Source organism: Pleurodeles waltl, chromosome 2_2 (assembly GCF_031143425.1).
Source record: "Pleurodeles waltl isolate 20211129_DDA chromosome 2_2, aPleWal1.hap1.20221129, whole genome shotgun sequence".
Lineage (NCBI taxonomy): Eukaryota > Metazoa > Chordata > Amphibia > Caudata > Salamandridae > Pleurodeles > Pleurodeles waltl.
The window spans coordinates 593,109,583-593,133,608 of NC_090439.1; the positions used below are offsets into that span (position 1 = coordinate 593,109,583).

Below are 24,026 nucleotides of genomic sequence, written 5' to 3' on the forward strand. Positions count from 1 at the left end.
GGTGTGGTCCTTTCCAGGTCATTGTTGTGACGAATACTGCTGTTAAGTGTGGGAGTCTTCCCAACTGTATTCATGCAGCTCACACTCATAAAGTGGGGTGTCCTCTTGATGATTGACTGTTCCTCGCCCTGAAGTGCAACCCACAACTGAGAGACATTGAAAGGAGGTTGCACAGAGTACTGAGACACTGCAAGAGCCTGTAACAACACATCCTCAGCCTGAGAAGGGTCTTGATGAGCTGACATTAGAAGAGTCTTGGCCTTAACTGCTACCTGAGCCAGACTCAGAACCTGACAAAGGGCCTAGTTATGTGTCACGTCAAGTAGAGACTGGAGACCATTGACCGAGAAGGCAAGAGAGGGAGAGACTAAGATTTACAGAATGAGGACTGAGTACTGTCCCAGAGGATACTGAAGGCTCTGGTCTGACTGATAGAGAAGAAAAGCAACCTTTACTCAGGAGATCAAAGAGAGCTAGAGTACTATGTTGGAGGTTCTCATCCTCTGAATGGACATATTTTGCTGCAAACAGTAGTTAGAGGGTAACTTGTGACTTGGAGGGCAACAGTGAGTTCCCAGTTGAGCCTTTGTGAACATGAGCTTGCAAATGATCTGTGCCTTGAACCTGCTTTCTCATTGAACTAACTGATTTGAGTTACTATTGACATGATCATTTGAACTGAATTTTGATCTATGGTTTCATTTGGGACTACTAGATGGACTTTGTTAAAAAGAATTAAGAATATTCCCTAGACCCGAGGCTGCAGAAAGAGCGAAGGGTGTAATTTAGAAGAAGACAGAGAAGGTTTAGGGAAAACTCAATAAAGATTTTGTACATAATTTTATTGCACATTGCATGAACTTTGTTTTTCCACTTGCACAAGTAAAAACGTACAGAGAAGATTCTGTTTGCTGCTAATTTCTACTCAACGGTCTTATTCTAGAGAAGCCATGGAAACTAATAAAACTTATAGTCATAGGTTCATATTAGTGGGAGTGTTATTTGTCACTGTTGCAGTACTGATTGATTGATTTTTTGGATTGTCTTCATCTACATTCTCCACATTAGCTGAGATTAAGTCTAATGTTACCCCTAAAACTCCAAGTCCTAATGATGATAGATTGCATACACTAGGGGCCATATGTACAAACACATTTTCCCATAGACACAGAATGGGTAAAACCATTTGCTACATCTGGCCCTAGATCACAAGGCTTTGCATGAAGATTCATCAAGAGGAGATTACTCTTCAAATGCTTATTTTAAATTGCTTTATAAGTATATTGATACTATGGATGCCAAAGATTTCAATGTCTGCACGCAATTGCCTGGGTCAGCTGCAAAAGTGATTCCCTTTAACCATATCCCTTTTACATATGGTGTTACATCTAGCCTTCTGTTGAGTCTTTTGTATGGGCAAGGACATTTTCAGTATTATTATTACTTGAATTATGATTAGATATCTTCTGAAGTTTCTCTGATTAAGCATTTGAATCGTCATCCCAGTGCTAAAACGATGGAAACAGCTGTCAGCTTCTTCAAACCAATTATACCACTAGACACTGCTTATGCTCATAGACTCAATTTGACCTGTTCTTTAACTGAGGTTGAGAAGAAATTTTTAGATTTTACAGAAGTCAGGAAGAGCGCAATAGATGAATGGGAAAAAAACAGGATGGGATCAACAGTATTAAGGAAAGAGGGCTAAAGGATAATGAAAACACCAAGAGTCAGGAGTCATGCCTGCATTACTTCAAGATGGGCAACACACTATGGGGGTCATTACAACATTGGCGGTAAAAGGCGCTTACCGCCGTGCAGAAGACCGCCAATACACAGCCGCGGAATTCCGTACATAGCTATTATGACACACATCTCGGAATCTGCCAAAATTCAGACACCCACACAAGTCCGCCACACCAAAGGTCAGTGTTAAACTGCCGAAAACAATTCCTCCACCGTCACGCCAACAGAAACACGCCCATGCTATCACGACCCACGAATCCACGCGGCGGTCTTTCCACCACGGTATTCCATTGGCGGTCCACACCGCAGCGCTCAAAATACACACACATCTCCAAAACACCGCCACATTGGACAATTCCAAATACACACACCTGATACACATACAAACAACACTCCCACACACCCAACACAATATAAAACACACACCCACATCACCCACAAACCCCTACGACCACAAATTAGAGAGGAAGGCGACAGAGAAAGAGCACAGCATAGACAACCTCACCACACAGAGGCACACAACACCATCACCCACACAACATCCACGCACAAAACACCACACACCACTACATATCACCACACTTATCACCACATACACCACCCCACACATCACCCACACCACCCCATGTCATGCCAAAGACACCCCAGGTTTTCCAAGGAGGAGCTCAGGGTCATGGTGGAGGAAATCCAACGGGTCGAGCCACAGCTATTTGGCTCACAGGTGCAGCACAGGAAGATAGAGCTATGGCGCAGAATCGTGGACAGGGTCAACGCTGTGGGACAGCATCCAAGAAATCGGGAGGTCATCAGGAAGAGGTGGAATGACCTACGGGGGAAGGTGCGTTCAGTGGTCCAACATCGCGGTACAGCGGACTGCCGGCGGACCCCTACCTCCTCCCCCACTACTAACAACATGGGAGGAGCAGGTCTTGACCATCATGCATCCAGAGGGCCTCGGAGGAGTCGGTGGAGGAATGGACACTGGTAAGTCAAATCTTACTATCATATCCCCCACCCTACCTGCATGCCATCACACACCCCCACCCTCACCCCCTCCCCTATCACTCCAACTCCTCACTAATGTACTAATAACACAAACCACCCATCCCAACACCAAGCCCTGCAAGACACAACTAAGCATGGTCACCCCTCAGTAAAGCATGCTCACTGCACATACCCATAACAACCCCCTAAACCGTCATCACAGAAACCCCCACACAGGAATGCTTGCACTGGTGTACACGCACACCCACCCATTGCAGACCATGACACACACATGCAATAATCATGCTCTTATACCCCTGCAGGACCACTATGGAACGTCACCACACAGGAGGGTCCAGACATCTCCACTCCACCCGCAGAAGAGGCCCACAGTGACGACAGCAGCTCTGTCCAACTGGATCCAGATGGCCAGCCCGGACCATCGTGGGCCTCGGGACAGTCGGTTCCCCTTGCACAGGCACAGCCCAACACTGACCTTCCACCCTCTGGTAACACCAGCACAGCACCCACCCAGCGGGCCCATACCTCCGTACCCAGGACACGTCAATCAGCGTGTCCACCACTACAGAGAACCCAGGATAACCCACCACCCCAACAACAACAGGGACCTGGGGGCAGTGGTAGTGGGCACACGGTCCAGGGGACGGAGGCACAGGAACACAGGGGAACTGGGAGGGCTGCTGTGCGACAGGTGGCGGACAGGCCAAGGGAACCCACTCTCCACGAGGCCCTCTACTCCATCATCAGAGCATACCACCACTCCCAGGAGACGATGGCGACGGTCCTGGCCAAGTTTCAGGAGACCCAGCGCCTGCAGGAGGAGCAGTATTTGGGGTTCAGGGAGGAGCTCAGGACCATCAGCTCCGCCCTGGGCACCATCGTAGGGGTGCTGAAGGACATACAAAAGACCATGAGGGACACCGTGGCACTCCAAGGGGCCCCTGACACTGGCATGGACGATGAACTGCCCACCACCTCCGCCGCTGCTAGTGGACAGGACGCCCGCCACAGGACCACCACACCAGCACCCCACCCCCTGCAGACGGACAACCACCCCGCAAGCGGTCCCTGAGATCCAGGAACAGGACAGAGCAAGATGGCAAGACCCCCGCCAGGAAATGAGACCACCCTGATTGTCCTCCCACTGTCCCACTTTGTAACCCTGTCCAGATTGGAACTGCCCCAGCTCCACTTCCTATGCCCATATGGGCAAAGCACATGTGAGACGAATAGACTGGACTCTGCCATGGACATTCCTCCACCATCACCCATCAAGTTTTACAACCCCGCCCCATTTTTGAGCACTTAAATAAATACCCTTGAAGCACAAAACAATCTGGAGTCAGTCTGTGATTTGGTAAATTTGTATTATCAATGACAGTGTCAAAATGCATTTTCAATTGTAATGTCAACATACCTATGTCACACATCACAAGTCCATGAAGGATGCAAGCAGATGACACACGTTGGTAACCACACCTGTGAAACCGTAATGGAAAGGTACAAATCAGTTACCATATACTGCTACTAAATGACAGACAGGATAGAGGTAGAAGTGTGAAAGTGAATGTAATAGTAAAACAAAATATTCTCACCTGTGTGTCACTGGAAATATTGCTGTATGACTGACTCCCTGTTGTCTATGTCTTCTTCCTCAGCTTCCTCCTCATCACTGTCCACAGGCTCCACAGCTGCCACAACATCGCCATCTGGACCATCCTCCTGCAGAAAAGACACCTGGCGTCGCAAAGCAAGATTGTGAAGCATCGAGCAGGCAATGATGATCTGGCACACCTTCTTTGGTGAGTAGAATAGGGAACCACCTGTCATATGGAGGCACCTGAACCTGGCCTTCAGGAGGCTGAAGGTGCGTTCGATCACCCTCCTAGTCCGCCCATGGGCCTCATTGTAGCGTTCCTCTGCCCTGATCCTCGGGTTCCTCACTGGGGTCAATAGCCAGGACAGGTTGGGGTAACCAGAGTCCCCTAATAGCCACACACGGTGCCTCTGGAGTTGACCCATCACATACGGGATGCTGCTATTCTGCAGGATGTAGGCGTCATGCACTGAGCCAGGGAACATAGCATTTACCTGGGAGATGTACTGGTCTGCCAAACATACCATCTGTACATTCATGGAATGATAACTCTTCCGGTTCCTGTACACCTGTTCACTCCTGCGGGGGTGACCAGAGCTACATGGGTCCCATCAATAGCACCTATGATGCTGGAGATATGTCCAAGGGCATAGATGTGACCTTTCACTGTAGCCAAATCCTCCACATGAGGGAAAACGATGTAGCTCCTTACGTGTTTCAGTAGGGCAGACAACACTTTGGACAACACGTTGGAAAACATAGGTTGGGACATCCCTGATGCTATGGCCACTGTTGTTTGAAATGACCCACTTGCAAGGAAATGGAGCACTGATAGCACCTGCACTTCAGGGGGGATTCCTGTGGGATGGTGGATTGGTGACATCAGGTCTGGCTCCAACTGGGTACACAGTTCCTGGATTGTGGCACGGTCAAACCTGTAGGTGATGATTAAATGTCGCTCCTCCATTGTCAACAGGTCCACCAGCGGTCGGTACACCGGAGGATTTGGCGTGCCATCGCCAAGGACGTCCGGACCCTGGGGGTCCACCAGAGACGAGGCACCCACTGCCGGAAAAGATGGGAGGACATTCGCCGCTGGAGCAAGAAGACGGCGGAGGCTCAGCTGGGGATGGCCTCCCAATGTGGGAGGGGTGCTCGTCGCACCATGACCCCCCTGATGTCCAGGATCCTGGCGGTGGCCTACCCTGAGTTGGATGGGCGCTTGAGGGCATCACAGCAGACACAAGGGGGTGAGTACACTCTCATTCTGCAGGCTTTGCGTGCAGTGGAGGGGTCTGGGTGGGGGAGGAGGGCTGTGGGTTTCCCTAGGCCAGGGCGACTTCCGTAGGCTAGGCCCCTCCGTAATGCAGGCCATGTGCCACTCCACCCCACCTCTGTAGAGTGCCTAGTACAGGTATACATGCCCCTGTGTCATCTATGTGTGCAGATGACCACCATAGCCATGTAGGCCACATCCCAGGAATTGCATCTGTAGAGGCCAAGAGCACGGCGTAGTGCAGTCTCACTGTAGAGACTTGAGAGACTGTGGCTTTGCACTCCCCAGGATATGGCAGTGGGCAAACCACCCACTGTAGAGACTTGAGAGACTGTGGCTTTGCACTCCCCAGGATACATCAATGGGCATGGAGCCCCGTCGTGGATCTGGCGTGGTGCTGTAATCCGGCTGAGGTGCCCCCCCCTTCCCTTCCCCCTGAGGTGCCTGTTGTATTTCTATCTGATGCCCCTGCAGTGTTCTCTCCGTTTGTGGACAGGTATCTAGTGTGGGCCTCGCCCATGCATTGTGGGCCCATTGGTCCACGGACATTGATATGTGCATACCTGCACTACTAATCGTCATGTATCAATTCTGGAATGTGTAAATATATATGTATATATTAGCTTACTGTATTTTGATACATTACAATGTTTGACCTGATTTCCTTTTGTCTTTGCATTCTTCCCGGGGGGGGGGTTGTTACTGTGCTGTTTGGAAGTGCATTGGTGTGTGTGTTGTAGTGGGTGAGGGTCGGGTGGGGGTCTTTTGTGTGTGTCCCTCTTACTTTTGCCTCCCCCCTTCCCTATGTCGTAGGTGCTGTACTCACAGTTGTCTTCGGCGCCTATGTAGATGGTGATCGTAGAGCAGCAGGTAGACAAGCGCAGGGAGTATTTGTAGTTCGGGCTCCATGGTGGCCTCCTTCGTCGTTGAGTGTGTTCAGGTGAGCGTTTTCCCATTGCAAAAGCTGTTTCCGACGTGTTTTTATCCACGGTGAATCCGCCCCGGAAAAGGTGGCGGATTGGCGGGTCGTGATACTGTGGGTGATACTTTGTCTTCCGCCTGTCTGTTGGCGGTGACCGCCGCGCTGCTTGTCTGTACCGCCGTGGCAGTCGGAGTGTTAAAGTGGCTGTCTATGTTGGCGGTTTCCACACGGTCATAATTCCCAGTTTTGTTCCGCCGGCCTGTTTGCGGTATTACCGCAGCTTTAACACCGTCCGCCAGGGTTGTAATGACCACCTATGTGTGCGTAGAGTCAAATCTGATTTTCACACTAAAAGTGTGGGCATTAGGGATTGTGATCACATTTTAGATTATGGAGGAAGTTGCCCTTTATTTATGGCTAACAAGATACTGTTATTCCTGGATTTTATTATGTTTGGGTTGTTTACCCAAAGGGAGGTCTGGCACGTTATTTGGCTGACGTTTTTCCAAATATATATCACATAGCACATTTAATGATCCTGTTTGTGAAACGAAAGTTAGAACTAAGCATGTTGGTAGTGGTGCTAAATTAATGGGAGACATATTTGGTGCAATGGTTTTATTGTAGGAGTCGTTTTTTTATCATTTGAAGATTAAAAAGTGGTCCACCATAGTGGATAAGTTGTTCACAAGTACAGCACGTTCATTATTAGCTGTAGATACTGATAAAATAGCTATGAGATCTATGGTATTGCAGAACAGTCTTGCATTAGAAATCCTTCTTGTGAAGAAGGGTGGGGTCTGTAAGATGTTGAAGGTTCAATAGTGTTATACCTGCATCCCTGATAAGAGTGAGGAGATAAAACAATACATTAAGAGCATTACTGATTTAAATGAAGATTTAAAGGATTTGGAGGCTACGGGTGCTTAGGAAGCAATTGGAAATAGATTTACTAACATTGACAAATGGTTTGGAAACCTAGGAAGTGGAGTAGTGGGTTCCATCTTGAGATATCTTGTAGTTATTGCCATCTGTGTGATTGCCATGTTTGTTATCTTTAAAGGATACAAGAGTATAAAGGAAAGGAAGAAAGAGCAACATGCAAGAGGACTGAAAAGAACGAGAAGGGAGATGGGATGAAAGGAAGTCAGTGTAGAATCCATAATGAAATCAAACACTTGGAAAACACTAAATGGAAATTGTTGATAGCCTCAAGGTTTCGACTCGGTCTCATCTGATAAGATTTATATGTGTGCTTGTGATGGCTTAGACCACCAATAGAGGGGGACTGGAATTGCGCAATTTAGACTCCACCCTCTAAACATCACCATTGCTCAGTTATGCATCTATATTCAACACTATATTTACAATGTGCCTTAATCATATTAATGTGTGTGAAACATTTAAATGTATTAATGAAATGTAACCCCTGAAGAAATTGGAGATTTATAGATGTGTGCACTGATGTTTAGTTAAAAATGCTTATATGTATTCATTATTCATGTTTTGCATTTACACTTAGAGTTATATTTGCATAGGTACACATGCATTCTTGTATTCACATTTTGCATTTATTTTGAAAGTTACATGTGTGCAGAAATAACTATACATTTGAAATGCACATTAAATACTTAGCTAAAGTTAGCCTGACTACAGGACATATTTTGGTTGAGGACAAAGCGCACAGTCCCTGGTGTAATCTCTCTGTGGGCTTTTAACCACGCCCATATCCCGCCCATCAGCTTGGTAGGTTTGTGGGCTTGCCTTTTAAAATTTGCTTGATTTAATTAGTGAAAGGCATGCATACTTCATGCCTTTTCTGGTGTTTGGCCCACTGCGAGCGCACCGGCCAAGTACTGAAAACATACAAGGCTCCATGTTTTCAGTATGCTTTCTGATCTACTTTTTCTCTTTATTTCGTAGGCACTGCGATCGCGCTGGGCAGTAGTCAAGCGCTTTGTATGACATCAACCCTGTTACATGGATAATTGCACTTTCGCTGGTTACATGGATAGTTGCAATTTTGCTGATATGTTTCACTGTGAGTGAACTCTGTTTCCTTTTGTGTGTCTGCTTTGTACTCATGGCAACCGTCTGCTCACTTATGTGAAACTGTTTTACTTTTCAGTTTATGTGGCAAGAAAATTCCTGTTAGGAGTTTAAAAAGCTAATAGCTCTAACTCGAGCAAATGCGAGACCCATTTCATTGCAAATGCTTGTCTTTAAAATGTACTTTGCATGGTCAGCATGTTCTTTCTCATGATTTCCATTACCGAGAGAAAGGAGTATTGTATGTATTAGACAACTGATAGTAAGGCTTGAGAAGAAATATCTTGGCAAGGAACATGGAGACCTAACGAGCAGGAACTTCTTGTGTGCCAGGAACAAGAGATGTTCAGGGTTGCAGTAACTGCCTACGTTTCAGTGGGATGGGAAACCGAGGTGAAGTTGCAAATGCACATAACGAGAAATTAACAGATTAGTTTCCGGTGGTTTGGGAAAAGATACAAATGTTACTGAAGCTTTTGTTGTTTCAACTAATGTTCACACAGTAGTTAGGGCAGATTCTCTTAGATTTCGAGGGGTTTAGACATCTCTGCTTCACTCTCATTTTTGCAAGTGTGAATCTTTATGCTAAACAGTCATTCTTTTTTCCTAGAAGACTTTTTCTGAAGTCTTCACTCTCTGACCCCGGCTCACCTTTCCCTTGTTTTCTGAATTTCCTGAGACCCTATTCTAAAATGTTCCCATTTCCCTAATTAGAGCTATGATTAGATGACCTTAGAATTACTTTATGTTTAAGAAAGAGAGAACCAGAATTTCTTAATGGAACACCTATTTCTAAATCTGTTTCCGTATTGCAGATGCTGTTACTGTTCTGTATCTTATTCTGCTAAGGCTGAACTTATTGGTATATTTCAGACCATCAGCTGTTTGCTGTACCTTTTTGAATATGTTCTTGGCATGCCTATGTACTAGGTTGATCAATAATTTGAAATAAATCCTTTTAACTTTAGTAACTGATTCCCAGTCCTTACTGCTTAGTCACATTGGTTCCGAAAATATGAAATGTATTATTGATGCTGACTCCCTTTAAATGCTTCATGTCAATTTACAAAGTGGGGAAAAATCTTGAAATGACTCTACGAAGATTACTAAGAGATTATGAAAAAACTTGAAATGACTTTACTAAGAGAATGCAGTTTACTTCCCGCCACGTGCACACCTACAGCAACAAAAAGCACTGACCTTTGGCGTTAAATGAAAGCAAGAAGGACACTATATGAACTGTACAAAATGAAGTCCTGGGTGCAAACCTGGCTCCCCCAGCATCCTTCGCTTTACTGTGTTTTTTTCCTTTATCATCCGGTTTGGAAGCACATTGAAGTAATAGACTGCACTACAAAAACATCACTTACAAATAGTTAATAGAAAATAGTGTTGATTCATATTTAATAACAATATATGTTATATAAACTTAGAATATGACAAAATTATACATTTCGGGTAGTACATAACATTCATCAGCCAGGCAGGAGGCATTGGTATACTTGGTCTTATCCAAAAATCTATACTCATGTTTTTTTATGTAAAAAATACTTTTAATAAATGTCACTCAGTTCAGAGATATCAATGTATGTACTTGAGACACTGATAAATGTTGAAAACTATTTTGTTTTCATTTAACAGTCTATCTTATTTTTCAGGACATATTGTCTGATTTACAGCTTTTGATAGCTCTGCTCATGCTTTAGTTCTGGGCTTTAAAATGTCCGATGGGATCCGAAACTGAGTGTAGCTGTACAAGACAGTCACCAACTCTTTCTGTGACGGCATTGACAACAGAGGCGGAAATGAGGTTGGTAGGCGGGGCCCTGAACAAGACATCGCGGCCCGCGCTGCGGAGCTGCTGGTTCACGTCGTGTTGACGTCACGTGCGTGCGATCACCGGCGCGGCTCTTGTTCTGGACAAGATGGCCGTCAGCGCAGGTGGGTGTGGGGGTCTCTGCTGGGGGTTGGGTATAACGTGTACCTTAAAGCTTGTGCCAGGCATTGAGGAGATGGGGGAGGTAACAACAGTTGGCGCATTCGTATTTTCTGAGGCAGCTGATTTGAGATGTCCTTAGGTTCCGTGGTTGCAGGACCCTCCCTAGAGAAGGCCTTATGTTCGTTGGAGTGGGAGTGACGTGCGACAAAGGGGTTTTAATCCGCAGTGGGACGCACATGGCAAGTGCCTGTCACTGTCCTCCAACCAAGTAGCCGTTGTATCCCTTGCCTTTTGAATGAACACATGCAGTGACTTTTCCTAAATATTTTTTGTAATTGTCAGTAATGTTGTCTGGTGTAAGTGCCTAGTGCCATTATGTCAAATGCCTTTTCACGGACCACGGTGCCTGTTACCGTCACAGCTGCAGTCATTGTAGCAGCGCTCTATCGCTTCGATGGTGGTCTGTCAGTGTACTTTGAGCATCGTTACGGTCGTACTGCCCTTTCGAAGTCTCTTTTCAGTCCTCAGACACTATTCAGACTCCTGGTTGCCTCTCTTTATTACAGGCCTTATCTATCCTTGTTTCAGCTCCTTGAACTGGCATACGTTGCTGTCTGTACTGTCACTACTGTTGTCAGTTTCCTTTCTGCATCAATTTCGTTGCTGGGACAATAAGTACGAGAACGCTGTTGGCCCATATTACCACCATTGGCATGCCCATTTAGTAATTCCATCCATGTAGTGTAGATTGAACTTGCTTCCCAATACCCCTTCCGCGTTTTCATTCCTCTGTTGGAGTGATTTTACTTGTCTGTGATCCAGGCACTCTCACAACTATACGGTGACTATTCATGGTCAGTGTTCCCTCGGATTATTTTTTTGCATCTTTAGTGCAGTAAAATATTTGTGAGGGCTCTTTTAACCAGGTCAGTAGTTTATCTGATTATGCCAAGTATCATAGGCTTTGAATACTACCAGTTCTCTTATTGTGCCACCTTTCTGCAGATCTACCTTCTGAGGCTGGAGGTAGTCGTCAGTCAATCAGGATTTGTAAAGCACAGCTAATCATCTGACGGGGTATCCGAGTGTGTGAAGGTCCCGGAGAAAGGAGGGTAAAGCAAGGAAAAGGCACAAAAAAATGAAAGGAGAAAGCAGTGAAAATGAGAGAAAAGCGAGGAGTAGGCACTAAAAAATTGGGGGGGGGGGGATAGGGTGAATGAGGTAAAAGTAGGGGGAGAGCTGTGAGAACAAGAGAAAAGCAAGGAGGGGTGCAACAAATGGGTGGGGAGCAAAAAAGAAAGCAGAAATAACGAGGGAAGAGGAAGGCTAAGCACACAAAAAACAAGGGAAAGCAAGGAGAAGACAAAAACGAGCGATGCAGCTGCAAGGGGAGAGCTGGGCCTTCAAGCTGTAGTTTAAGGATTGGAATGCTCTTTCGAGTCTATGCTAACTTACTAACTTGCATGTTGTATGTGTTTTTACTAGCTCTTCTCTAATCTCTTTCCATACTGAGAGATATTTGAAATTTACTCCCGGTTAGGGCAGAAGTAAAGCGTTTTCCAGGACTGGGGAAAAGTGGTTGGAGGGACAGTTACCCTGTAAATGCTTAATAGGTTTTCGCATGAGCAAATTTACACCTGCATATTCGCTCATGCTATAATTCAGTTTCAAATATTTTCTGGGAGTGTGATTTCTTGGCATACTTATGTAAATCCTTGTGACTCTATGAAAGCGGTAAACCCACACAAATGCAAGGACGTATACCATGGGTGCACTTTTATGTGTCTTTCAGGAATTTTGCCTCTAATTAGGTCTGGTATTAACCAAAACCTTTTATTTTTATTAAAGTTATGTCTTTCAGCTCTCTTTACCGTGAGTGCCAGAATTCCACTCTTTCACATGAAGCATATCTCCTTCACAAAGTATTTTGGTTCTGTGCTAGAACTACTATGGCAATGTGTGCTTTTTGAAACCATACATATTTTTGCGTTTTGCCACTGTTTGTTATGGTGATGGTCCAGCAACCCTCTCCGCGATAGTTTTACAAAACCATGTCAAAAGAAGACGCACATTGAAGAATCCAAAAGGTTGACCACCAGTGTCCGACCTATTTGATTTGCCAGTGCTTGTTTATTTTCATGTTTTCAATAATTCTGTTTAAACTGGTTACACTGATTTTCCATTATTATTTTTTGAAAATACTGGCATGCATCATCACACATTACTAATTAATGGTTCAAAGATACAGTACCTAGAATTTCACAGTAGTTTAGAAAAATTGTTTTTTCCTATTTGCATTTTTTGTGAATATTTTATTTTGACAGCAAAGAATCATCACTTTTGCTTTCAAGCTTCTGCAGATATTTGCATCTAATCTGATAGCATTCTTGGAGCAATATACTTAGCCTCATATTGTTAAATTTTTCATACATGTATACTTTTTTTTTTTTGTCCTTGAACCTGTTTGTAGGATAGTTTGAGCATACATTTCCCTAAAGCGTTCACCCTTGTATTTATGAACCATAAATACCCCCATTCTCGCCATACACAATAAGAAAAGATAGGACTTCAAGAGTGAATTAAATTAGGGGACTCCTCACAAGTCCCCTTATCCCCTAAGTAGTTCAGATTTCTCCCACCATCTTCCCCATATTTTACACGTTTACTTGGGCAGCCTCAGGTTCTGTAAATCGGCTCCTCCATCTTGGCACAACAGCCGATGGCCAGCCTTTAGTCCTGCAAACTGGACGGGAGCTTGTCCTTCCAACATCAGGCAATATCTATTTTCACCAGGAGTGTGGCCAAGCCCACGTGTATGCCCTGGCCTCGTTTGCTCCCCATGTCCTCCATAATCTGCAAGAGGGCAGTCTTTGGAGTCAGCACAAGTGGGCGGGTCTCAAAAACCCAGAATATTGTCACTAAGGGACAGGTCCGGACTACGTACTAAGTCGACGTCCGTTTCCAGAGCACTGGAAAACAAGTGGATGGTGATATGCTAGGAGCATGCCGGAGACTTTGGGGGTGTAGTATGTAAGTAGTTTAGTTGCTTCAAGCACAGCTGTGATAGCATGGCAAGGAAGCATTCAACCATCTCTCCTTTCTGCCTCGTCCAGTATGGCCACCCATTCGTCCTGTTTGTTTGAAAGTGGTGTTAACTTGTTAGGAACATTCTCTTGTAAATCTGGGATCAGAATTTACCATCAGAAGTTCATCTTCAAGATAGTTGAATTTCGGTGGGTTATGCAGATTTATGGAATGGGGTGCAAGTATATGACTGAGTTTCAGGTCGTTTTGAAATTGTGTAATGGAAAGGGAAAAAAGGTACTGCAGTGCCTGAAAACATATCGCCGATGTTCCCTGACAGACCTCCTTTTGAACGTGATCCCAATCCTATCTCATTTGGTGAACTCTTAGAGTTGGGTGGCATGGCAGAACCAGGTGCTGCTTTAGAAAGGTGCGAGTTGTGTGGGTTTTCTATCCCAGCCAATCATCTGTGTCACCCTCCTCCAGATCTGGAGGACCGCTCTGGTAGGTGTTGGAAGGTTATGAGGTATGGGGCCACTGTACAACAGGCCCGAGAATGTTGTCTAGTCCCAGGACCAACATATGAGCCTCATATGCCGGGTCTTCCCAGCTCCTGTTCAGCCAGTCATTGATCACTAGTAAGTGTGATGCCCAGGATAGAGCTGGACGTCACCCATGCCAAGCCCATCAACATATGTCGGCTGGAAACATTTATTTAGAGCAGCACAGAGAGGGTGCCTGTCCCATAGGAAATATCAAATTGTTGCGGTCAGATCTCGATCTGAAATTTCTGCAGGGTGTAGAGAAAACAAGCCAGGATCTTCATTTTAAAGAAGGAGATTCTGCATAAGATTTGGAGTGGCAGGGCTGCCAGTTGCTGAAAGTCTCCTTCAATGTGTTTTACAGGGATGTGGGATTCATATCGCCTGATGCCCGGGACACATTTTTTTGGGGTCAAGGGCAACACGTTTTCCTGTTTATTTTGTCTTTGAGACAAGTAGGCCCAGCCCCCTGTAGCACAAACCCCTTGGCTGCCAGTTTACAGAGAAGGGACTGACTGCAGTCGAGTTAATGTGTGTCCATATGTTAATGGTGTTCAAACTTGTATTTATGGTTCATTATTGAAAATCCTTTATTATTAGGCTGAGTGCTGTAAATAAACGTTCTAAGGTTACACTGCATTACTGACAAGGGTTCCAGTGCGCCGTTATTTATGGTTTCATTTTAAGAATTAATCTGAGAATGTTAATTCAAAAGCTAGGTCATTTACAATGGGACACCATTTGTAAAGTTTTCACGCCTCTTACATCTTTCATGCTTCTTGTCTCTGCCTTTCACTCTCATTAACTCTTTGCGGTCTCTATGTTGCTCATCATCTTTCTCTTTCTTGCTTTTACTTTCTTCAATTTCATGTCCCTCTCTTTGGCTCAGCATTCTGTTTGTCCCACTTTTTCTCCTTTTATTGTTTGTATTTCACTTTCTCCAGTTGCCCTTGCTTGATCTCTAGCATACTTTTAAGTTTGTCTTCCTGTCGGTCTTTTCCCTTTACTGTCAAGTATTCACTTTTTATGATATTTGCTAACTGAGCCAGGTTTGCATCCCAAGAGTGACAAAGACCCAGTGCAAAGTGCTGGACTTCGTTTGCATCGCAAAAGTGACAGAAGCCTTCACACAGTGTTGTTTTGAGATTTACATTGCTTTGCTTGGAAAGTTGCCTAATGTAACACAAAGCAGTGCTATGCATTACTTTACATTATAGGGGGCGTTTCGTGGGTGGTATATTGAGTTCCCATGCAGCCACCCGTGTGTTTTTTCCTCCAAATCACTGTCTGGTAAGTTATGTAGACCTGGATTTGCACCAGAATATTACACCTCCTCGAGGCAGGCGTAACTTCCTTCCAGCATTGCATCTGTGGTGCACTGTGCAGCTCACTAGAAGGTGGGAATAGTATTAAGGCATAGCTTTTGTACTGATAGTCTGCTTCCGGTACAAATCCTAGGGTTGAGATAATGCACCCACCCTTGCACTTTAGTGCAGAGGTGTGAGTTGGCCCAAAGTGCACCAGCACTGGTGAAGTGAAAATCAGTGCTGTATCGTAGTAGAAATGGTGCTGTTTTTTATATTATCCTCTGATGCAACCCAGTGCAGAAACTTTGGTTGTAACGCTGCATTGCTCGAAAACATTTGTGTTTATATCCTTCTCAGGTCTTGCTATTGTGCAGTGTGCCGGGGTGAAATGCATGTGTGTAGTGAATACAGCCTGCATCTCCTTAATTTTTTGATACCCTGTTTTTTTTTTTTTTTTACTACTGCCATCAATGCATATATACGACATTTAGACACATATAATGTTGACAAACCTACACACACACATAAAAACAAAGTAGTCTGACCCCGGCAGCAGCACATAGTTTATCTGCAAAGACAGCCTTAGACGGATAAAATGACAAACAAGCTGATAGACATGTCATTTCTCTCTTTGTTTTTTGTCATTCATAAAGTGCCATCTAGGTACAAAACAATGGGTGCTCTTCAGGCAGTTGGAGAAATAAAAAATAAGAGTTGCATAAAATATAAATCCAAGGGTAGTGCCAAAAATCATACACATTCACACTGTCTCTTTTGTCTGCACATTCATTTCCAGTTGATTTATGTTAAGTCAGATGTCCCAGCTGCACCACATTGCATGATAATTGGAAAGTCACCTCACGTCCCTTGGCCTCAGTTGACATCTATTCGAAATAAACTGTCACTAGAGTGAGGCGCTACAAAAGCGTGTACATGTATTAAGTTCACGTTTGCTGCAAAGGTGATCGGTTTCTGACTCCAACAGCCCATTCGAAAACCTTTTCACAATGCTTTGAGTGTGTATCCAGACGAGGACATGTAAAAGCAGTGTACATTTTCATAATGAAAAAGCTGTATCGGATATTCATTAGCAGCAGTGCACATGGTGGCAGAGTTGTTATCCGCCTCATAAAAACTGTTGGTCATGCCCATATTGCTGTTATATTACAAATGTAATCACTGGGTGCAACCAACACACTATACCTGATTTCTCCCCACCCCCTCCTTTTGATGTGGCTAGGTTGGAAACTCCACCCTTCCCTCAAAACACCTCTTTGTCTTCAGTATATTTTGAGATGGTGTAAATTAATGTTATTTACACATAAAAAAGTATGCAGAAGGAGAATACACTATATGAAAGACTCAAACTGTCCTAACAGTCAAGATGTGAGTGCATTTTTTTGTTTGTTATAAAGAAGCTGCTTTCTGGTCAAACTCCATCATTCCCAAGCAGCCAGGAATATTAAGGTTGGAGAATTTAACAAAATATCTACTTATCCATGGGACAGGTTGCTTCATAAATCGACTTGTCCTGTACAAAAAAAAAGGGCTAATACTTTAGTAGAGCTCGAATACTAGAAACAACCTTATTTCCCAGCTTTCCCACAGATTTACATACTAGGACTGCAGGAAGCAGTAAGCAATAGTTCTAGGATTGGAATGCCTAAGAGTCTGTGGAAAACTACTAATTTGCATGTTTGAAGGATTTTCACTAGCTCGTCTCTGTTTTCCCATTCTGAGAAAGGTTGGGAATTTACTCCTGACAAGGGAAGTAGTGCAAGTTCTTCCAGGTTAAAAGAAAAAAAGCGATTGAAGAGAAATTGAATTTGTAAATGCTCAATAGATTTTTGCATGATCAAATCTACACTTGCGTATTTGCTTGTGCTAAAATACAGTTCACAAATATTTTCTGGGAGCACGATTTCCAGGTCTACTTCTGTAAATTCTTGCAAATTCATTAAAGCTATAATTCTGCACCAATGACGAGACCTATACCATTGGTGCACTTTGGTGACTTTCTTTAAGAATTGGGTCACTAATTAGGTTTGGAGTTAACTAAGACCTTTTTGTTTTTTTATTAAAGTTCTATTTCTCTCTCCATCTATTGGTTGGCTTTGCTGTGAGGGATAGCATTCTGTCCTTCCACAGGAGCATACTGGCACACAAAGTAGTATTGTTCAGTACCAGGAACTACTGTGACAGTGTGTGCTTTTTGAGACCAGAATTGTTTTTTTTGCCAATGTTTATTACAATTGTGAGTGCTTGGCATCTCCCACAACAATATTGTTTTACAAAAGATGCGCATTGACAACTCCAAAAGACTGACCACCAATGTCGCATCGGTTGGCTTTGGTAACGCTTGTTTATTTTCATGCTTTCCATAATCTTGTTGAAACTGGTTACACTGATATTCCATTATCGATATTTTTTGGAAATATTAGCATGCATCAGCAAATTTTACTAAATGATGCGTCCAAGAAACACTACTTAAAACTTCAGAGCAATGTATTAAAATGTTATTTTTTTCTTACTTGCATTTTTTTCTGAACATTTCATGTTGGAAAAAAAAGAATCATCAATCTTGCATACAAGCTACTACAGACATTTGCATCTAAGCAGAAAGCATTCTGGTAGCATTATACGTAGCCTCATATTGTTAAACTTTTCAACGTGTAACTTTTTCAAAACATTTTTATTACTGGAACCACAGTCAGTCGTGCAGTGTGAGCTTACAACATTTATTTAGAGCGCTCACACTAATAATACAGGCTGTGCATTAATGAAGCATAAATACAAGTTCACACAGCATTAACATGTGGACTCTAATATTACTTCAGCTGCAGACAGTTTCCTTCCCTGTAAACCGGCAACCAAAGGATTTGTGCTGCAGGGGGTTGGGCCTATCTGTCCCAAAGACAAAACAAACATAAACTTGTTGTCTTTGACCCCAAACAATATGTCTTGGACGTCTGACTAAAGGAATTCCACACCCCGGAGCATTTACTGTTCATTTCAGAAATGAAAACATCCTGAAGCCGATATTCCTTTGCAAAGCTTTTGAAACTAGCTATTGTACCTTCCATTCTGTATATTATTTCACTCTTTCTTTTATCACGGTTGAAATAAAGTGAAAGCGTAGGAAACAGTTATGAGTTTGAACAAAAGTATTTTAAATTTTCTAGATGAAGTGTGTGCATGTACAAATCTCTCTGCACTTTATCAAGAGAAAATGTGTGGCTGCGCAAGCATGAAGCCTACAGGGAACTGTGCTGATGGTACCCCTCATTTGTTCCTGCTCGCTTACAATATTTGACTATGTAGTTGGACTTGGCAATCAGATCAGTAGGATCAGACAAGGCTCAGCGAAAAAAAAAATGGTAATACAAATAAGCAAAGAACAAAACATTTAGCGCTAGGTAGTGAAACTAGTGAGTTGTTGGCTTGGTCTAGATGTAAAGAGTTCATAAATACATACATGTATGTTAACATATATATATATATATTCTGTTTATTAAACGAGGTGCAAAAGCAGCAGTACATTTCACTTATTTAAGAAAAAGAATAAGAATTTTCCCTTCTTGTATTAATTTACACGTATTTGTTGATTTTGTACAATTTGGTTACAATTTAGTGTACTGGCATGCAACTTAAAACTGTGCAATTTGTAATTATTGTCACTTTTGATTATTACACTTATATATATTGGCGTCACAAATAATGGGGGTAACATTAGACTGGAGAGACAAGAAAGGCACATCTGCTTTGTATGTGTACGATGTAGGCAAGAACCGGGCTAACGGGCTTGTGGTACCAAATCTTATTCCCTGGGGTCACACTTGGAGGGAGCTCTATTAGTCGCTTAATTTTATGTTTCCATTGGGTGTGGTAATGTCATGCTGGAGTAATAGGAAGGGTGTGAGGGATCGTGTGATGTGGATGTTGAGCAGGGAGTTCACTATCAGGTGTCCGATAATTCTGGGGGGGTGGGGGGTACACGTTGTCTCTGGTTTCTATATTTACTACAAAGTTATCCCAAATTTCAGCACCTTCTTGTGTCTGACCCTTATATTGAAGTTGTCTTAATGTGTGAGCCTCTACTTGTGTGTGACTATACAGGTCGTGGAGCCAAGAGGAGTAAGGAGGGGCGTGTGGGGCCTTCCAGTGTGTGGCGATCAAGCGCTTGTATCCCACAAATGCGAGGTCTATAAACGTGTGGAGGTGTTTATCTCCGGTAGCACGGTGTCATATGCCCAGCAAACATGATTCCAGAGTGGGTGTGAGTGTATGGGCAACGATGTCTGCTGTGGTTTCCGTGATACGCTGCCAGCTTGTATTTACTGGGTGGCAGTCCCAGACCATGTCATAAAAATTAGCTGCAGGGGTTGCACATCTAGGACACTCTGGTTTCGAATTCGGGTATATTTTATTGATACGGGCCAGGGATAAATAGTACTGATGAATGTAGTTGAATTGGGTGTACCTTTAGTGCGGTATTGAGGGAAATGGACTTAATTGTGGCGAGGAACGCTTCCCAGGTTTTCTGTGGGATTGGTGCAGTGAGGACGGCATCCCAGCGGGATTTAACCTGAGATAAGTCTGTACGGGCACCTGCTACAAATATTTTGTATAACTTAGTAATAGTGCCTTTTACATTGCCCATAGTGAGGTTTGTGGTAAGGAGAGGAGATTTGCTGGGTTTGGAGTGGCTGCATCCCCAAAAGCTGTGTAGAAGTTTTGTAATGAAACTGTATGTCAGGAAGGCCCCGGGTTGCATAGTCCCAGCAGACACCAATTCTGCGAAGGCACTCATATTAGAGCCCGAGTAGAGGTACCCCATATTTAATGATTTAGTGACATGCATATCGTGATAAGATGAGAGAGAGCCTGAACACCCTGTATTTGAGACAACGGTAATGAAGGGGAGTAAGGATGGGATGGGGCTCTGCCCTGGACATATCTCCGCCAGAAGAATCTGGCTGCATCCAGCAGAGGAGACTTATTCAGTGGGTAGGGGGGGTCCAGCCAATAATGTTGTTAATATCGTTTGTGGTGCCGTGTATGCATTTATTGCTGCGCACTCTGGGGAGGGCGGACCACTAAGCCCCATGGCTACCCATTGAAGCTGAGCTGCTGCGTAGTATATTTCGAGATTTGGCATGCCCAGTCCGCCCTCCTTTTGTGGGTATTGTGTAATAGTTAGTGCTACCCTACGTCTATCCTTGCCCCATAGCATATCAGTCAGTAGGGAGTGTAGTTTATGAAAGAACGAGCGTGGCAAAGGTATTGGGAGCGTGGTGAAGTAATATAAAAATCTCGGTAGGATTAGCATTTTGGCTATGGCTGTCCGGCCCATAGGGGATAGAGGGAGCGAACTCCAGAATGACAGCAAGCCACGGGTAGACCTGAGCAGTCTGTCCAGATTGCCTTCTCTTAAGTCTGCCATGGAATGTTAAATATGAATACCTAAATACTTAAAGGTCAAGTGAGACCATGGCAATTGATATTGGGGTAGTGTTGTGTGCTTCCCATTTGGCATAGGGGTGAGAGGAAAAATACTTGATTTAGTCCAGTTGATGTGGAAGCCCGAGGCGAGTGCAAAATTGTCCAGTATTAGCTATACCCTTGCTATGGAAGTAGTATGATTGCGCAGGTATATCAAGGCATCATCTGCATATAGGGATACAATGTGATATGTATTAAATTCTGGGATGCCCCAAGTGTGAGCGTAGCTACGGATATTAATTGCTAGTGGTTCCATAGCTATAACAAATAATGGAGAGAGCCGGCAATCTTGCCTAGTGCCCCTGCCAATGGGGAATGCTTCGGAGATGACTTGTCCTGTTTTGACTCGGGCTGTGGGTTTGGAGTATAATGTTTTGATCCAGCTAATGAAGCTGTGTCGAAAACCGAGCGCACTAAGAGGGCGCAAAAGATAGTCCCAGCTACGCGTATCAAACGCTTTTTCTATCTCCAGGGATATAGCTACTGTTTCTGCCTCTGTGACTCTGTGCATTATGCGGATTAATCGCCGAATATTTAAGAAAGTATTTCTCCCTGGAATTAATCCGGATTGATCAGGATGAATTAAGCTTGGTAGGTAAGGGGGTAGCCTGTTGGCTAGGATCTTCCCTAGAAGTTTGCAGTCAGAGTTTAGAAGGGAAAGCTTTCTATAAGATTTAACATCCAAGGGGTCACTGCCTGGTTTTGGGAGCACAACTATCAGTGCTTCGTGCATGGAGTCCGTTAGCTTCTTCCTATTGCGTGCTTCATTAAACCCCTCCAAAAGGGGTTGCAGGAGAGGAGTGGCTTGTGAGTTGAAATATTCCACTGGCAGTCCGTCTGAACCAGGGGTTTTGTTACGTGCCATTTGAGAGAGAGCTAAGCGTAGCTCTTCCATAGCGATGGGGCCATCTAGTATGTCTGCGTTGTCCGTAATGTGCGGGTTTTGGGTGATCAACGTCAGAAGTTCAGTCAACTGTAGTCCATTGGGGGGGGGGGTGGAGGGTTGGTTTAAGGAGCGATAGTACATGTGAAAGGCCGCATTCATTTCAACCTGAGTATTAATGTCAATACCTGAATGCAGTCTAATCGCACCTATGGGCGAGGATTGCGATGGCTGGCGAACCAGCCATGCTAACAACTTGCCCGATCTATCCCCCTCTGCATGTTGTTACGCTTTAAAGTGTCTGTAATCGTGTTTGCCCAACCTAATCTCAGCCTCTCTGTGACTAGCCCTGAGTAAATTCAGTGCTGCTAGTGAGGCTTCATTTATGAAGACCCCCCTCTACTTTACGTAGTTTGGACTCCAATTCTTGTAGCTCTTTAGTGAGTGCTCTTTTAACCGCCATGGAGGCTGCTAGACAGTGGCCACGCATCACAACTTTATGGGTATCCCATTCAATAGTGCATGATGAGGTTGTGTTTTTATTTAAGGAAAAATAGTCCGATAAACATTTGGACAGCTCTGCATGAAAGGGAGGGTCTGTAAGGGCATCTGGCTGCAGACGCCATGTTGGGACGGAAGTGTGTTTGCGGCCCCACAACAATGTAGCATATAACGGGTAATGGTCTGAAATGGTACGAGCAATGTACCCAGATGTGTTTATTTTTTGGATTATGGCAGCTGATGCGAATAGCATGTCTATTCTGGTATGTAGTTTGTGCACTGGTGAATAATAAGAGTATTCGCGGTGTGTGGGGTGTCCAGTTCTCCAGATTTCTCTCAAACCGTTATTGGAGGCCCAGTCTGCTAGGTCAAGTGAAGTTCGTTTGGCTGGATGGCGAGTGGGGGAAATGAGCGTTCCATATGGGTGTCGAGAACACAATTAAAATTGCCGCCCCATATGCTATCCATCGCCGGGCTACTAAGATTACTATTATTAAGTGTCCAAAGAAATTCACGTTGATTTGCGTTGGGAGTATAAAGTGAAACTAATGCTAGGGGGGGGCTTCTAGGTCACCTTCCAGAATCACTCACCGCCCATTTGGGTCACATTGTGTACGGAACATAACAAATGGGACACCTGGGGCTATCCAGATCGCCACCCCACGGGCAAATGTCGAAGGTAGTGCCATACAATTGTCCCTTCCATTTTGCACGTGAGCTTTCCAGAGAGGACTTAGCCAAATGAGTCTCTTGTAAAATGGCAAAATGTATCTGGTATCTCCTAAGGTATGCATAAATCCTTTGCCGTTTGCGTAAGGATGACATACTGATGTATTCCATGTGAGTATTTTATATTGTGGGGTGTATTGCTGATTTTGGGAGGTCATAAAGTATTAGGTTTATTTGAACGCAATAAGTTTGTGGCCCTTGCCCTGTATGTGCCTATAACGCTCAGTGTCTTCTACAACCAGCCGTTCTGTACCGTTGGTATTACCTAGTATGTACTTATTAATAACACAGTTGTGACGCATATTGCTATTATCGTAGACTACATTGTGTAACATGGGAGAAACCCATTTAGTGAAAATGAAAACAGTAACTATATATAACAATAACTGTGGTTGTGGCAGGGCTGGTGGTGTTCCAGTGTTTGCCAACTTGGAGAGACAGTCCGTATGGAGCGGGGGGTGCTTCAGGCTGATGGTTCTGAGTCATTGGGATTCCCGGGCCGTGTTGCTTTTGGTGTTGGTACTTCTGCCCAGGGTCACTGGCGACTAATATGTTGTGGCTGAGAGTAGGGATAAAACATGGGTGCATTCAGCCAGGACCCAGACAGATATTCGAGGTGGGCTGTGTCCTTATAGGAGAGGCATGGTCCAGTGCACAGCGATATTTAGATCTTGGATAACTAACAAATGTCATCTGCTGTACTTGGCGTGAGAGTGGGACCTCAGGTGGAGTCTGCGGAATCAGAATTTGTATCTAGTTCAGGATCTGCTTCAGTTTGGGCAGACAGGGAGGTTGGGGATGCATTGACAAAGTGGGATGTGGCCTGTAGTAGTAAGGAGCGCTCCGCTTGAGACTGCTCAGGTGAAGGTTTGGTGTCTTGTTTTCTGTGGGGCTTGCGTTTAGCCTTCGGGGAAGACCATTTTTCCATAGGGTTTCTCAGGTTTACCGGGTCAGCAAGGCCTTTAGCGTGCAGCCAGGTCCATGCATCCTCTGGAGTTGTGAAA

The 24,026-nt window shown here is 44.3% G+C and overlaps 1 protein-coding gene across 2 annotated transcripts in view; it reads left to right on the top strand.

Annotated features, from left to right (window-relative positions):
• The first annotated feature begins 10,404 nt into the window (after positions 1 to 10,404).
• UBE2V2 (ubiquitin conjugating enzyme E2 V2) overlaps positions 10,405 to 24,026 on the top strand; it is a 148,985-nt gene continuing 135,363 nt past the window's right edge. Inside the window, exon 1 of one of the 2 annotated variants that reach the window (XM_069220137.1) lies at positions 10,405 to 10,536. In XM_069220137.1, the coding sequence (XP_069076238.1) occupies positions 10,521 to 10,536 (16 nt within the window). In that variant the 5' untranslated portion in view covers positions 10,405 to 10,520. Of the gene's footprint in view, positions 10,537 to 10,649; positions 10,774 to 24,026 lie in introns of those variants that run through there. The other variant, XM_069220138.1, reaches the window with a different exon arrangement.